General features: G+C 41.6%; 1 protein-coding gene across 4 annotated transcripts in view; it reads left to right on the top strand.

Annotated features, from left to right (window-relative positions):
* DNM2 (dynamin 2) overlaps window positions 1-17,806 on the top strand; it is a 68,803-nt gene that overhangs the window by 2,824 nt on the left and 48,173 nt on the right. For all 4 annotated transcript variants that reach the window (XM_055002382.1, XM_055002380.1, XM_055002381.1 and 1 more), the window contains exons 2-4: window positions 14,181-14,254; window positions 16,342-16,491; window positions 17,281-17,484. In XM_055002382.1, coding sequence (XP_054858357.1) covers window positions 14,181-14,254; window positions 16,342-16,491; window positions 17,281-17,484 — 428 coding nt within the window. The remainder of the gene's footprint in view (window positions 1-14,180; window positions 14,255-16,341; window positions 16,492-17,280; window positions 17,485-17,806) is intronic.

Raw genomic sequence — 17,806 nt, 5'->3', positions numbered from 1 at the left:
TCCCCAGTCATCTACACTTTACCCCCAGGAAACTGGGTACTCGTTTTATGCTCTACTTTTCATTAAAATGGAGATCTGAAGCAGTTTTTGTTACATTTTGTTTGTAACCTTTGTTAAAAGTCTGGGCATAGTAAGCTTTATTGTAGGAATTTTCAGTTTATGGCTTGGAAAAAAAGGCAATGCATGTAATAGAGGTCTGTAGGCAAGTGGAAGAACCACTTTCATGGCTGAACTTTTATTGCTATTGCACTCCTACTGCTCTAATTGCCACAATTCAAGTTTCTTCCTACCATTTTTCTCCATTCATTTCAGATAGCAAAATCTGTGGACAGGCCACACATTGTCAAAGAGACCTCTGTGACATTTAAAAAAAACTTACTAGTTCAGTTACTATATGGAGCTGGTAATCTGTGGTTTTTTATTTATAGTTTGTCTTTCTCACTGAGACACAAGGTGGAGTACACACTGTTAGTCAATATGCCTGTGGGCTGTGAAGTTTTTGAAAACTAAAGAAGTTTCTCTCTTTCTGGCCACCTTTTCCAGGCTGCTGATATGCCATGATATGCCTGGGTAGGCATGCTAGTAAAACATTTTGCAGTCTAGTGACTTTTGTTGATTTGTTTTGCATGATTGTAATGTAACTAGGACAAATGACAAACCATACCTATATACTTAGTATGCAAGTGTTCAGCATTCATTGTATAAATTGATACAGGAAGTGGCTCAGTGATGGAACGTTTGCTTAACCTGCCGAAAATGCCAGGCTCAGTCCCTGGCATCCCAGCTGCTCCTCCTCCCCCCGCCCCCCAGCAGGTGAAGTGAGAATATCTCCTGCTGTACTTACCCCAAGTAAATAAAATGATGGGTTCTGTGATTGTGTGTCGGGAGTCTCTTGGCGCAGTTCTGCCTGGCCTCCATGGTCTATCTGACAGCCTCTGTAGAACCATATTATGTTTGTGTTGCTCTGTAGGTCAAGGTTGAGAGTGTTAACTTTGATCACCAGGGAGGGCAGAACTTGCTTTTATGTTCAGTTTCTTCTACTTCATTTCAAAGATCTTATTTTCAAGACTCTTCATCCCAAATCATTTTTGCCCATCCTTGACTTCTGTGCTTCTCTCCTCTGTTGTCCATTTTCTCCTGGACAAGCTGCTGGATGCCTTTTTGTTCCATAGTATATTAGAGTTGAAAGTATCCTCTGAGGTCATCAAGTCCACCCTTGCTAAGTGCATGTCTCCTATCCCGTCCCTACCCAGATCTGTTCTTGCTTAGCTTCAGCAAGATTGCTATATCATATGTGCTCAAGCCTGCTCTGTGGGCCAAGTAAAAAGAGCCTTCGAGAGCAAATTATGATCGCCACCCAACCTGGGTCCCCACATTCAGTGTTTATATTTTCACCTGTATCTGCAAATGTCTACTTTTGGCACCTGTTTACTTTTTCACAGAGGTACATCCCAGCAGGGGACAAGGAACCACCCTTGTGCTGTAATTCCCTGACTGCACCTTAGACAGTAGTTCCCAAGTGGCAGAATGCCGGCGCTCTTAGATAAGTCCTAGACTTGTCCAGCAGTGTGTTTTAGTAGTTAAAAGCATCTTGCACTAACACCTGTGTTTAAATATAAACATTTTTTGCCAGTAAATCAGCAGATGTAATCCTGGATCTGTGTTTAAATCCAATACCAACATCTCTGAAAACTTTAATTGTAATACTTGGATTTCCTGGACAGCCAGCTGTCCTTTGATTTTGCTATTCTTTTCCCCATTGGCTGACGAAAGACTTAATTGTGTCACCACAAATGTTATTTATTATTATTTAACAAGATTTTTACCCTGCCTTCCTAACTTTACAGGGCCACCAAGCTGGCTGACATAATTGAAACCTACAAATTAAAATCTCATCTTAAAAAAAATTAAAACCAACATATAAATATATAATTAAAATTTAAAACAAAAACTCAAAATAGTTACAAAAAACACAGTTAAAACATTGGGGAGGGAGGAGAGATCACTGAGCAAAACAAAAGCCAAGCAAAATAAAAAAGGCTTCACCCTCTCATGGAAGATATTAATTAATTAATTGTACTTATAGTCCGCTCTCCCCACGAACAGGCTCAGAGCAGATCACATCGATGAACACAATATAAAAACTAAAAACAGGTAGCATAACAATAAAAGATAGTAGCAGAAAGAGACAGGCGTATATCCCTTGGGAGAGTGTTCCAGATTTTTGGTGCCACTACTGAGAAGGCCCTATCTTGGTGCCACCTGCCTAATTGTGACCCACTCCAGTCACCATCCTGGCTGCAGCAATGGAAGTTTCTAACCATTTTTCAAGTGCAGCCACACACAGAGCAAATTGCAGTAATCTAATCTAGATGTAGCCAGAGCATACACTACAGTGGCCTGCTCTTTCCTATCCAGAAAAGATTGCAGCTGGCTAACCAGTTGAAGCCGGTAAAAGGCACATCTAGCCATAGCTTCCCCATGTTTATCCAACAGTAGGGTCATTTCCAAGAGCATCCACAAACTACGAATCTGTTCCTTCAAGGGGAGTGCAACCCTATTCAGAATGGGTGACACCTTAAATCTTGGGTCAGACCGACTCATCAGTAGCACTTCCAACTTTCTGAACGGCTTTCTTATAGTACAGCCCTCCTGCCTGTATAAAAAAGCCCCCTTGACTAATTTTTTTCTATAGTTTGTGGAAAGCCAGGAGAGTTGGGAGGCCTCCTAACTTGATCAGGCAAGCCATTCCATAAAGTGGGCATTTGTTGATTTTTGTGCCTCCTCATCCATTAGTTGCTTGGATGGAAGTTGCATCCTCTTTAAAGAAATCTAGGGCAGTAAGGAATCAATGATTGAGAGGGAATGTTTGGCAACAGTGTGAGCCATAGGTAAGTTAAAACTATACCTATGGGGAAGGAAATTCACTTTGTACACTGACTATTCACCATTGTGCTGGTTAAACCAGGTGAAGAGTACAAACAGTAAGCTAAGATGGAGTCTTCAGTTACAGGATTACAATTTTGACATAGTGCACATAAAAGGGAAGGAGAATGTCATTGTGGATGCACTCTCCAGAGCCACCTAAGAATGGGGGTTATAGAAGCGGATTGGTACACCTATTGATTGTTGTATATATGTTGGTATAAGATGTTTAACTTTTGGTACACCTATTGAATGTTGTAGATAAGATGTTTAATGATTGGTACTAATGTAAACAGAAAGGTGATATGCACCCACATGCTTCAACCATTGCACAGGAGAGGTTTAGGAGAACCTCTCCTGAAGCAATGAACTCAAAGGGTGGGATATGTGACAGACTGCACTTTTTTAAAAGCCTGAAAGTATTGTACAAACAGCTGAAGGACTGTTAAGGCTTGTGTCACAGACACAGAGAGCTTTGAGTGACAGGCTACTCCATGGAATTGGATTGGGTAGCATGAGCTGGAAAGAAAAGGGTCTGTTTTTCAGCCCGAGCTGAGAAGAACTGAGTGTGAGCAATGGGGAGATGGAGTCCTAACTGAGAGCAGTTTAACACCGACAGGAGAACTGGGAAAAAGTTGACAAGGAAGTTTGGGAAGTAGGCGCAGACTCACATTCAGGCCAAAGAAAGGGAATAGCTCTTCTAGTGAGAAGAGAATTTCCCTACACAATCAAACAGGGAGGTAGCTCTGGAAAGTGAAGAGATTCCTGGTTGGGTGTGGTTGGAAACGCCTTTTGGAGACCTTAAGATTCAGTAAAAAACTGAAGGAAAGCACTGGTGTTTGGAGAGAGAGAGAGAGAGAGAGAGAGAGAGAGAGAGAGAGAGAGAGAGAGAGAGTTTGGGGTACTAGAAAGTGGGTATTGGCATTCTTAAACCCAAAAGAGAAAGAGAATTCTAAGAGAGAGTGTATTAGAATGTTTGGGGGAAACATGGGAACAAAAGCTTCTAAACAAAAGAATTTAAGTATCTGTGAAGAGTATAAGAACTAAAGTGTGTGCATGTACTGATTTTACTTCAGAGATTTCGATGTTGAATTACCTCAGAAATTTTCAGTGCCTGATTTCACCTGACCTTTCTCCTCTAAAATAAATAAAAGTTACTTTTGAATTTTAAAAACACCTCTGGTGCTATTTCTACTGTTTTAAGGACAAAGAAGAGGGGAAGAGGGAATGTCAGACGATGAGTATTATTATTTTTGTCTGATGGTACAAGCTAGAAATTTCAAACATAAATCGAAAATAAGAGGCGAAAGAGAGCAAGCTTGTCTAGTACCCCTCTCAAGGGAGAAACGCCATTAGCAGTACCCTAGATGAATAAAGAATTCCAATCTGCTTCATAAATTCATGAAAAAAGCCAAATTTAGTCAATGTAAAAATAAATTTCCAGTATGTTTTGTCAAAAGCTCTTTCTGTGTTGAGTGAGAATTGGAATGTGATCAGCCTTCTTACTATTTAATGCTTTCTGATCAGCGACTGATCTGAGCTTATCAGACCCTGGCCTGCCTCATATAACTCTTACTTGTTCTATATTTACCTGGGTTGTAACAATCTTTTAAAGTCTGTTAGTAAGAAAAACAGTTAATATTTTAACATCTACGTTTATCAGATAAATGGGCCCAAAATGTGCACATTTAGTACAGACTTTGCCAGGTTTTGGAATCACAGTAATATAAGCATTGTATAACGACAGTGGCAAAAAACCAGACTAAAAAAAAAATCTCATTGTACAACTTGTATACATTTGGGATTTTAAAAAATCCGAAAAGTTTTTATTCCATTCAGTAGGGAACCAATCTGGTCCTGGAGATGTGGCCGTGTTCATATTCATTATTGCTGCTGTAATTTCATTCATACACAAAGGTTCGGCACGAAGCTGCTATCGAATAATACCTAAACATAGAAGATCAAGGTGAAGAAAAAATGCCTCTAATTTTTTTCTAAGGGTTCTTTGCCTTTACTATACAATTCAGAGTAGAAACTTATAAAACTGAGTTTATTTCGGTAGAGGTGGTATGATATTCTTCCCATTCTTGATCAAAGGAATATAATTGTTATTGTTTTCCTGCCTTAGATGGTGTGCTAGGATTTTACCTGGTCTCTCATCATTTTCCCAGTATGACTGGCACAAATGAGTTAAAACAGATTCTGCTTTCACTGACAATGTTGTTTAACATGTATTTAATCTTTGCAGCTCCTTAGAGCTATCGGGTATAGTAGATACGGCAAACTGGCTTAACAAATATTTCAACTTATTTTTCAAAGTTGCTTCTTCCCTCTACGGTTCTTCTTGTGAGAGGTGCATACAATAATCTTTCCTCTGACAAAAGCTTTAAAAGCATCCAATTCAGTTGCTTGAGTACTTAGCTGTTGCTTGGTTAATATTAAAACACTCTGATAACTCAGCCATCATCTGAGTTTTAAACGTTTCATCAAAGAGAAACATTAAAATACCATAGATCTGGTGGTCCAACTATCTAGAAACCGAAGGTAGCAACACCTTTAGATAGGGGAAAAAAGAGCTGGAAAGGGGTCCCAGGGGTAAATCTAGTCCAACTCCCTTCACAGTTCGGGAAATTCTCAGCTCCCACCCCACTCCCCCAGTGATCCCTGCTCTATACCCAGTGGAGGGCAAAAACCCACTAGGATCCCGGGCCAATCTGGCCTAGAGGAAAATTCCTTCCTGACCACAAAGTGGCAACCCTGGGCATGTAAGAAAGGGCCAAAAGAGCCAGGCACTGGCCCATTCCTTCATGCCCTCTCTCTCGCATCTCCCTCTGTTACGTAGACTGTTATTCCTTGGTGTCAGTCGCAAATAATGGGAGCAGTTTAGAACTACGGTAGGAAAAAACTTTTTTTTAGTTCGGCTGTAGCATGTAAGTGATTTTCCTCCCCTTCAACTGGGGCAAGAAGGCAGTAGTATCCGTTTTACGCACGTGTGCATTTTGAGTCCTTTATGCAATGACAGGTCTGATGACAGACCTGGCGCTCTCCTGTGTGAGCCAGTGTTGTGCGTTCTGTCCTCTGGGTCCTCTCTGAAAAGCCAATTGGAGCCTCTAGGTAGAAGGCGGGGCTTCTGCATAGAGGGCTATTACTAGGGGAGCTGCTCTTCATATAGCTGCTGTTTTTGCAGAAGATAGGGAGCGACTTCTCTGCTCATCCAAACCATACTTTTGGAAAAGAGAGATCATTAGTGCATGACTAATTGGTCTCTGTATGTCTGATTTCTGATTGGCTTTTTCTGTTACCTGTGACTAGTTAGTAGATTTTTATCCCACTCTTCCTCCAAGAAGCTTGGGGCAGTGTTCATGGTTCTCCCTGTGAGAGGAGGGCTGGCTAAAGTCACTCAGGGAGCTGCATGGCAGGGGATTTGAAGCAAGCTGCCTGGGCATTGTATACTGCTAGATTTCTCCTCCTTGTCTCTCCCAGCTTCTCTGTTGAGCTTGTGGGCCAGCAGCATCTGGGAAGCTACTGCTGGCAGCAGTCATGGTGTAGCAGCTTAACAGCTTTTTTATTTAATAATAATAATAATAATAATAATAATCTTTTTAAAATCACCTTGAAATTGCAAGCCATACTTTCAAGACTTGAATATTTTGCTTTAGCTTACCCTGAGTCAAATTTATTCCCCTAGTTTGGAAATAACCATTATATACGTAAGGGGAAGGAAGTATTGCTTGGAGATGTCAACATTGCTTTGTTCCCTGAGTTTGGCACAAATTGCAGTTATAGAAACCACCAAGCCCCTTGCCTGTGGACTTCAGACTCAAATAAATTTTAATTTGATACACAGTGTTCCATACGGAGACTACTTTTATTCCACCACACACCATGCCTATTCTCTACTGACTGCTTTATAAACCAGTTTCTGTTACTGGCTTTAGTATGTCATTGATTCCTCTGACTTGATTATTGGCCTTTGTTCATACTCCTATTTCCAAATCTGACTTGCTGTGTCCTGCAGGGGGGGTCTCGGCAGCCCTGCCCCAGCTGGCAGCTGTCTTGCCATCACTTCCCTGGAGGGCTTCTGGAGAGACTCTCTCGCTAACCTTGCTGTGAGCTGCAGCACCTCCAGTCTGGCCTCAGTATGGAGCTCCCTTTTATACCCACCACCAGCTCTGTAGCCCTACTCTCAAGGTGCTGGCCGATCCAAGGGCTAGAGGGTGTAGCCCTATGGCTACACCCTCTAGCCCTATATGAGGGCTACACCCTCTAGCCCCATATGAGGGCTACACCCCATTTTTTCCTTGATCTGCTGCTGCGCTCTGGGCTCTAGTGGGGCTGTTGGGCCTCTAGGGTGAGTGAGGTATGCAACCTGCCTGCCTTCTTTGCTTGGAGAGCAAATACAGCAATGTGGTCTTAGCAGTCTGTGGCAAAAGAAATGTAGAATGTTTTAAAACAAATATGAGCCCTAACTCTTTCTAGTGTGCAGGCAGTTGCAATTTTGTGAAAGCTGTGCTTAGTAAGCATTCAGTGAAACGAGGGCCAGTCAGAAGCAACACGAAGCTACCAGGAAAATGATAGCAACAGAAATCAAACTTGGAAGGGGTCCACAAATGGATTGATAGTAATAAAGCTTATAGGTAAGAGAATTTGAATATCTGAGAATTGGACTGATTTACAAGGCAATAGCTTAAGCATTCATCCATAATTTGGATACACAGATTCCAGACTGTTGGCAGATACATGTACAGAAATAAAACTCGACCAGGTAAATTCTGTAGTGTTGGGTCATCCCTGTTTAGTTTGCTAAGGTTTGCAAGCATTTTTATAGCGCCAAGCCCTTTGATGAGCAGAGGAGCTGGTGGGACAGTGGGACTTCTTCTGGCCCTGGCTACTGTGAGCCGCCGAGTTCCATTGTTAGCAAGGCTGTTACTTCATTGGCAAAGTGGTTGACAGCAATGGACTGTTGAATACCTCGTACATCATTTTAGCCGACTGGTTGCTGCTGGCAAGAGATATAATGTGCATGCTTTGATAACTGCATCAGGGCTGTATTATATGTTAGGGGAATGCTGGAGAATGGCTGTAGCTTTGCAGAAGAGCAAGTGCTTTGCATGCATGAGGACTTGTGATGAATCCTAGTATGAATCAAAGTATTTCAAATAAAGGATAGGAACAACTTCTTCTGGAGAGCTGCTGTTGGTCATGGAAAATGATACTGGACTAGATATACCACTGAGTATATCTCTTGGTATGAGGTAGCTGCATACGTTCACCATTGTTAGAATGCAAGTCAGTGGTTTCTCTTAGGAATGGGAGGTGCACAGTTAGCAGAAGTGGAGCAGAAAAGTTCTTGCTGTGTCACCTGTGGAACATGCTTGACAAGAGCTCGTGAGGCTCAGGAGAAAGTTTCAGAACATTTTTAAAGGATCAGAAAAGGCTGTGTTCCTGAGTCCAGTGAGAGCATTCTCCCTCTGGTTTCCATCGTCCCTCTTTGGCTTTGTTTGTTCTCATGATGCCATCATGTAGCCAAAACTGATCGATTTGTATCATTTATAGTTCGCATTTCTCACTGAGACTCAAGGCGGATTACACAGTGTGAGGTTAGTACATTCAATATCAAGGACATTTCCAGAAACAGTGCCAGATAGGGTAAATAAATACAGCTTCACAAAGACATAGCATTAGAAAAAATCCAATACAGAGTTGAAGAAATGCTGGAACAGAACATAAGCAATTCTAGGACTGATATTAGACAGCATGAAGCACAGGTAGCTCATAGGAGCACATATTTAAAGCAACAGATAGTATGTAAGGCAACATAGTGGTGAAGTCTGTGGTCCCCAACTCCGTAGCAAAACATCTGAGGCCCCCTCCTCCCTACAATACAGCCCTCCTATCTGAGTAAAACCTTTTTGAATAATTCGGTTTTGCATTGTTTGTGGAAAGCCAGGAGAGTGGGGGCTCTCCTGACCTCCGCAGGCAGGCCGTTCCACAGGGTAGGGGCCTCCACAGAGAAAGCCCATGTAAGGGCTGCTGTTGATTTCACTCATGTGCAGGGTGGCGCCAGCGGGAGACCCTGTTCAGATAAGCGAAGCTGCCCTGGAGGAACATAGGGAGGGAGGCGTTCCCATAGGTATGCTGGACCAGGGCCATGAAGAGCTTTGTACGTGATAACCAATATCTTGAACTGAACACAGTAACTGATATGTAGCCAATGGAGTGACCGCAGGATGGGAGTGATGTTCATGCTTCTGCTCACTCCTGATAACAGTCGAGCTGCAGCATTTTGCACTAATTGGAGTTTCCTAGTTAACTTAGATGGAAGACCTATGTATAGTGCATTACAATAGTCATTTCTTGATGTTACCAAAGCATGGATCCAGGTGGGCAGGTTGGCCATGTCGAGGTAAGAAGCCATCTACCAGGCTAGAGTGAGGTTGTAGAAAGAATTTTTTGCAACTGCCTTAACTTGTTTTTCTAGTAGTAGCACTGGATCCAGTATAACCCCTAGGCTCTTAACTGAGTTTGCACGGGTCAGATGAACTGCATTGAAAGTGGGGAATATAATGGCATAGCGATCAGTGGCATAGTGTTGTTATGTTCACTATACGCTCCTTGGTTGGCTAGGTACATGTTTTTTAAGAAGATGTGCTCGAACAGGGATAATGGAAGAGACACTCTTGCTGGGCTGTGTTTATGCTTATGCTGCTGTTTGGGTTCTGTTTAGGAATGGCCTCATTTCCCAGCTTTCTTTACAACTTGTTTGCTGAGGAGGTGTTTGTTTCCATCTCCATTAAATAGCCGCAGTGTGAAGTGTATGCCAGCTCTTATTAAGGTGGAATGTCTTGCCGCATCCTCATCCATTACCAAACGTGGCTTGACCTCAGTGCAGTGGTCCACCAGTTATGCCCGAGGTTGAATTTCCCAGCGCCAGATCAGTGCAAAGGAGATCCTGCTTCTGACCTCTTCTGCAGATTCATACTTCCTGTTTGTCCTTTAGCCCGTTGCTGCATCAGGGCCAGCTGAGGCTGCAGATTGTAATTGGAAGATTAATCAATGAAAGCTTGAGTTGATTTATCAGTGTTGGCAGATTTTATCAGTGGATCTGGGAGTTAAGGACCCACTTTGTGTTTGAGGCTATTGGGTCTGGTATGTTCCTGTAACAGGACACAAGGAAGATCAGTATTAAAGAGACCATTTCCTTTTTGTTTTTAGTCAGAGTTTTTGTTTAAATTATAAGTAATCTCATTGACGACGATTAAAGATTTATTTGAAGCATCTTTGGATACCTTTTGCAGTCACCTTATTGTTGAAAGTATCCTAAAGCTTGGAAAAATCCAGCATACCGTCTCATTGCTTTGATTGAAGACCATAATGATTTCTGATATAGTTCCATGAATTAATTATGGAGGAAACCTTCAAGAGAATAGGCAAAGATTCCATCCATAGGAAGGCTTGTGCCCATGCTGCATGACGAGCTGTTTTTAAAAGCTAAAGTGTTTCAAAAGCAAGTTTTGAAATATCCAAGGGTTTTCAGTTCAGTTGTGGGATGGGGGTGCCAGAGATTGCTTATTCGTGTCTCATTAAGGATTCCAAACTGTCTAGTCCCAACATTTATTTCTCATTTCTGAATAGTTGTTGTGAATGCATTAGATATGAGACAAGAAACAGATCTCTTTTGAAAAGCCTCTTAATTAGTGCAAATAATTTATAGGGATTCTCCTTGTTTTGACTCTTCCCATCTAGTTACACAGAGACTTTTTAGCGTTTAATGCTTATTCTTTATTGAAATTCTAACTTTTAAAATAAAGCAAGAGAACATTATAATGGATTATTAAAATAAAATCTATGAGAATGGAACAAATAAATGCAACAAGTATTAACTCTTCCCTTAATTGATTTAGAATCAGATTTTCTGTGAAATGCACTGAATTTTCAGTAAGCACACATACAAATAAATTTTTCTCACCTAGATCTTCATGAGATTTCTTTCAGTAAAACCCCAATTCCTTATCTGGGTGGCATCTTTTATACTAGTTGACATGTGCTATCTACTGAGACATCTAAGATCTTTCACATGTGACAACAATATAAAAATATTACTGCATTTTAGATGTAGCTGATTATTCAAACTTTCAGTCGTGACATTCTACCTCGCCAAAAAGTGATGCCATGTCCAGGTACAAGATAACTGAATAAATCATTAGACGGTGACAGGAAAAGTTACGTGAGCAGATCATCATTGGTTCATTCTAACAATTAAAGAACCTTATATCTACTACTACCCACTAGAGATGTGTGATTCAGGTTTCTGATTTGGGAAAAATACCCGAATTGGACCCGATTTGCAAAGATTCAGGATTTCCGAAACGGCCCCAGCATGATGGGTCCGTTTTGTAAACCTAGAATCAAGGATTCCTGAAGCTATTTGTATGGCTTTGGGAAGATTCGGGTCAAGGAGTTTAAATGCCCGTTTCCCTGCCGCTGTATAGAGGCATTTAACCCCCTGAATCAGCGGCTGAGTGCCAGCTGCAGGGCTTAAAATGCCCCTTTTTGTGCTGCTGCACAGGGGTACGGAAAGAGGCATTTAAAGCACTGAATCAGCTGCTCATCAGGGGGCAGCACTGCGCCGGAGTCAGAACCACTGGGCTTACCGCATCCCGGTGCGAAAGGGATGAGGAGATTCTCCCTGCCCCTCTGGCACCGGGTGCAGCAGCCTGGTGGTGTCACCGTAGGCTTAAGCCTGCACCTCCCCGCCAGGCGCTCCATTCTCCCACTGCTGATGGGGACAGGGAGTTCCTTGGCCCCATCAGCAGCGGGTGAAGGCAGCGCCGCTGACCCGATGCCAGGGAGATGGAGAGACTCCCCGTCTCCCTGACATCGGGTGAAAAGGAGGCAGCGGCCCGGGGGGGGGGGCTAGTTTAAACTGGCTGCCCCACTCACTGACCTGATGCCGGGGAGACAGGAAATTCCACCAACTTCTCCCACCCATCATCTTCAGAGGAAGCTGTGGGACAGGGAAACTTCGAAGTGCTCCAAATCTTTTTGGAGCATTTCGAAGCGGGGCCAAGAAGCAATTTCCGAAGCGGCTTGCCATTTCGGAAATTGCTTCTTTCTGACTCTTTTTCTCGCTTCGTAAATTACGAAGCGGGAAAACTGAATCTTTTTTTGCTGCACACCCCTACTACCCACTACTTTTAATTGGTTCTCAAAGATGAAAGGAACATCTGTGTGCTTATATAGCCTGTTTAAAAAAAACTATACTAAAGTTCATACCCAGTTTACTAGAATAAACATGTACAACTATGATATAATATGTTCTAATCCATATTCCTGTTATGGGGGTTGGGGCATGAAATCCTAGATGAGCAAACTGACCTAAGAGTGCATTGTCAAGATCTGGTTGGACGCAGCAGCCAGAGTCAGTCTGTCTTGAGTCAAGAAATTGACTGACTAGCCTGTTTCTTGGTTTATTCAGGCTTTGATTCAGGCTTCTTGGCCTAGTTAGAAGTTAATTAGAAGCAAAATGAAACTTTCTCTGGGAAAGTGCAGTCAGATGACACTGCAAGTTCCCAGCTAGATAAAAGGATGAGATGGTGCCATAGGTGCAAGGTCGAAGAACTGTCAAAGGCTAGAACATTGAAGGGTGTTTTGCACTCCATCCCATTAATGCATGGTATCCTGGGAGTAGGGAGATTAGTCCCTGACTTGTGAAGGCAGGCTGGCTATAGAAGTGTGTTGTCACAGGCCCAGCCCTTTCTTGATTGGTCAAGTCGGTAAGGCCACATTGCAGGCAGGAAGCCTTAAAACTTGAATCCTCGTTCTAGTTTTGTCCTTGGGGCAATGTCCTCCAAGGATCAAGATCCTGGCTAGAGGTTGGTCTTCTGCTTCTGAATGCTATGGTTGTAGGTAATATCTGGTTTAGGACTGAAGTCTTTCAGTGTTTGCTAGCTTAGCTAATAAGCTTGTTGTTTTTCTTTTCCTGTTTTACACATTTCTATATAATTTGTATGTACTTGCACTTCTTTTAATAAACATTATTAATTATACTTGTCTGGGTTTGCAACACTTCAGTCTGAATCCAGCATCTTGGTTTACTTTCCATAGCTACCCAAGTAACAATTTTCTGGAACTCAGTCTGTAAAGTGTCCTACTTTGCAAGGCTGGCTTTTGTTTGCTTAAACTGTGTAAGACTTGGGATTTGTCTTTTGGTCTCAAGTTGAAGGTTAGTCAAAGAGGCTGGTGGTAGCCTTGCTACTCTGGAAAGTGAGGACTCATTTTCCAGCTTTTTGAGTTTGTTTCTGACCTTAATATGAAAAACAACCCTGAGGAACAGGAGCGTTTATCTGCAGTGTCTGCATGGGATCTCTGTTCAGCGAGAGCTCAGAATTGACAGGCCAGGAGGCATCCCTATGGATTCCAACTTCTTCAACAAGAACCCTGTTTGGTAGCCACCTGACTAGGACTGTGTGCTAGCTGGCAGAGGTGGTGTCGGGGGTGGTATTAAGGTCTCCTGGTGTGATTGCCTTGGAGGTGGGGAGATCTAGGGGGGCTTCAGCATCCATGCTGGGGCTTCTTTGTCACAATTGGCTTAGGATTTCATCACCATTTTGCTCACCAGGGTTCTGTTTTATTTCTGCCCCTACAGTCTCACGGTTTGGATAGGGTACTAAGACAGGAGGCTGATTTGGCAAAAATGGGTTTCTCTGCCTAATGCATAAAATATTGCTTGCTATTTAATATTAACTGATGTGTGTTCGGTGGGAAAAAGTAGTGTGGAATAACTTTGCAAGGGGGTCCCAAAGGTTACGGAAAGCTGGAGAGTTACTCTTCTAACAGATTGTCTCTTGTTATTTAAATGGATCCTGAGAGATGGACATGGATTGAAAGATCCCAGAAAATTGTAGTGACAATTGTTGTCTATTCTAGGTTGTATTGATTTGCAGCAAAAATCTTTTCTTCAAAGGGTGTTTTATGTTGACCTCTGGGCATAAGAACAATGCAGGTTAAATTTTTTGCAACCAGTCCACGAAATGTGTGGAGATTAATTTTTCTTCCTTTCTGTGCCCTTATAAAGTGTACCAGCTCTGTAATTCATTTAATCATCAAATCTTTATGGCCAGGGCGTTTGGGCTGGTGGGTTCTCTCTCCCTGCTTGCAAGCGTACAGCAAGATTCAAAATGTTTTTATAATCTTCTTGACCAATACCTGTTTAAATATTGAAATAACACTATTTTGCTTAAAAAATGTTGCAGAGATTTCCTGCCTCGTGGTTCTGGAATTGTCACCAGGCGACCTCTCATTCTTCAGCTTATCTTCTCTAAAACAGGTATGTAGCTTTTCCATGGTATTTAAGTCCTTGTGTTGATGCTCATGAACATGTTTGCTTGGACTCCAGATAGCGTTGAACATAACAATCGTTTTGTATTCTGGATAAATTGCTTTTCTGCCTTGCGGAATTATATCCTCACAGTGCCTTTATTAAATAAATTAATCTGGTTTACTTGGTTAAGAAAAGTAGACTTGCTTTATTTGACTTACTCTTGCAACAAGCACAATAGATGATTTTAAATATTGCTACCTTCCCATAGTTCTTGAGAAAAGATAGAATAGAAAATTGTAACACAATGCCCAGTTATTTCATATCACAGTTTACACCACAACTGCCCATTCTGATGAAGAAGAAATTGAAAGCTTTTATGCAAGTGTCCAGGAAGAAATTGATCATACACCCGAACGAGATGCATTGATAATCATAGATGACTGGAAGTAAATGCAGGAGATAAAGCAGAATCAAACACAGTAAAAAAATTTAGAGTAGGATTACAAAATGAAGCAGGAGAGCAACTCGCATAATTCTGTGAAGCCAACAATTTGTTCATTGCAAATGCATGCTTCAGGCAACTGAACAGACTATTGTTTACATGGACATCACTGGATGGCAAGTACAGGAATCAAATAAATTACATAACCGGAAGCAGATGCTAAAACAAGACCTGGAGCTGACTGTGGTACAGACCATGAATTGTTAACATCAAAAATCAGAATAAAGCTGAAGAGAGAAATTTTCTTCATCTGGAGTAGATGGGTTATCAATAGAGCTTTTTCAAGCTACAGAAACAGAGTCTATCAAAATCTTAATGAGAGGCTGGTCCGAAGGTAGTGAGTTATTTCAATTGATTGTTCACAGTCAGTTATAGAAAGAAATCTTAACGAGAATATGCCAACAAATATGGAAAACGAAACAGTGACTCACAGACTGGAAACACTCGATCTGCATTCCAGTTCCAAAAAAACGAGATGCCAAAGATTGCGGTAGTTATCAGACCCCTGGATTAATTTCCCATGCAAGCAAAGTGATGGTCAAAATTCTACGACATGGACTCTTACTATATATGAAACAAGAAATGACAGATTTTCAAGCTGGATTCAAAAAAGGAAAAGGCACTAGAGATTATATTGCAAATTTATGATGATTATTGAAGCACGCCAGAGAATTTCAGAAAAAAATCTATAGATTACAAGCTTTTGACTCTGTGGAGCATGATAAAATAAGGATGGTGTTAAAATAAATGGGTGTGCCGCAACATCTGATTGTGTTGGTGTACAACCAGTACACTGGACAAGAGTTTACTGTTAGGACAGAATATAGGAAACAGAATGATGTCCAATTAGCAACCTATATGCAGAACATATCACAAGGAAAGTTGGATTAGATTTAAATGAAGGTGGAGTGAAAAGTGGTGGGAGGAACATTAACTATTTGAGAGATGCAGAAAATAGTGAAGAAATGACTGCTGATGGAGGTTAAAGGAGAAAGTGCCAGAGAAGGATTACAGCTGAAAATCAAGAAGACAAAAGTAATAACTACCGAGGAATTAGACAATTTTAAGGTTGGGAATGAAGAAATTGAAATTATTAAAGATTTTCTATTCCTTGGCTCCATCATCAACTAAAAGGGAGACTGAAATCAAGAAATCAGAAGGAGGTTGAAATGGCATCCATGAAGGAACTAGAAAAGGTCCTTAAGGATAAGAATGGGTCCCTGGTGACCAAGGTCAAGATAATCCACATCATGGTATTCCCCATTATTAGGTACGTACGTGAAAGAAATGAAGAAAGCCAACAGAAAGGAAATCTTGTGGCATTATTGTTTTTTCATATAGTATGTCTTCCTCGAAATCTGCAAATACAAAAGAGACATTGAAGTCTTTAGGTTGTAAGACGGGAAGATGTCTAACTCCCAGTCTTAAGGAGGCTTTTGTTTGAGGCTCTGTACTTTCTATGTGGGGTTTCCTCAAACAACAAGCTGTAGAGTAAAATGTGTCAGCCACAGTGCCACAAATACAGTCACCAGAAGTTTTTTTTTTTTTATATAACATTCTGTCATCTCATGGAAAGTATTTTCTGTTTCAGAATATGCAGAATTTTTGCACTGCAAGTCCAAGAAGTTTACAGATTTTGATGAAGTTCGGCAGGAGATCGAAGCAGAGACGGACAGGGTCACAGGAAGCAACAAAGGCATTTCTCCCGTTCCCATTAACCTAAGGGTTTATTCACCTCATGGTAGGTGTGTTTTTGTGCTACGGCTAGGCTTGTGGAAGTGGGTGTAATTGAATTTGAAGTCCGTTGAGTTATTGCAAGTGTTTTGGGAGAGGCAGTATCTAATCAGAAAGCCACGCTGGTCTTACGCAGTGCTTACTGGTAGCAAGAACCAGTAAGCTGATCTTTTAGATAAAAATGCTTTGAGACGGTCTTATTATGGAGAAATAGTTCAGACAGAGTAGTATGTAGCTTTTACTCTTCAATTTCCAAAACCTTAGAGAGGTGGATATGAATATGGGTTTGTGAATACTAAGTTGGGCCTCAAGAGTTTTTAGTCTTTATTCAAACATGGATACTTTGCCTTTGGTGCAATAAACGATGCTGAAAGATGACATATGCATGCTCTACATAACAGGGCAGAAGCACCTTAAAAGCCAACTAGATTTCCAGGGTCTTTAAGGTGGGACCTGAATCTTGTTCTTCTGCTGCAGACCAACACGATTAACCCACCTGAAACTATGTAATAGGGTTAACAGATAACCTGCATAGAGATTTCTGCGTAAGACCTGCATTTTAATCAAACTGAGTAATGAGAAAAACATGTGAAATCATAGTTCTCAAGTCCTGTACTTCTGTGTTGAGGGAAATACTTACTATTTAATTTTTTAAAAGAGTCCATGGGGTGACTGGGTGGATTTCCTTTCAGTGGCTATGAAGCTCCTCTCCTTGGGTGGAAATGCCTGTCAGAGTTCCTTGAATCCCAGAACTGGCAACCCCAAGGCAAAGTTGTTCTTCTCATCTTCTTTGCAGTGTTGAATTTAACCCTGATTGACCTTCCGGGTATTACTAAGGTGCCAGTAGGTGATCAGCCGCAAGACATTGAGTACCAGATCAAAGATATGATTTTGCAGTTCATCAGCCGAGAGAGCAGCTTGATTCTTGCCGTGACTCCAGCTAACATGGATTTGGCCAACTCGGATGCTCTCAAAATGGCCAAAGAAGTGGATCCACAAGGTAAAGTGCTCTATTCCTTTCATGTACTGCACTGTGACAGAGTTCCTTAACAGAGTTAGATTGGACCCTCAAATGCCACTCTCAGCAGCTCTCCTGACACGTCCCTGGTGGAACAAGCTGTGTCAGGACCTCAAAAGAGTTGTATTAGGTGCTGGGAGACAAATGATAACATGTAGCGATAGTGACGTCGTAAGTGAAGGAGGGCCAGCTTACACAGGTAATAGGACGGTACTATCAGGAAATCATTCAAGGAGATGCTTTGACAAGGAATATGGACTGTAAACAATACTACTGTGCACTGCCTGTTACTGTAAGTGTGTTC

The sequence above is a fragment of the Eublepharis macularius genome, chromosome 18 (assembly GCF_028583425.1).
Source record: "Eublepharis macularius isolate TG4126 chromosome 18, MPM_Emac_v1.0, whole genome shotgun sequence".
Taxonomy (NCBI): domain Eukaryota; kingdom Metazoa; phylum Chordata; class Lepidosauria; order Squamata; family Eublepharidae; genus Eublepharis; species Eublepharis macularius.
Note: the sequence above shows the minus strand (reverse complement) of the source record. Positions and strands in the feature narration are given on the sequence as shown.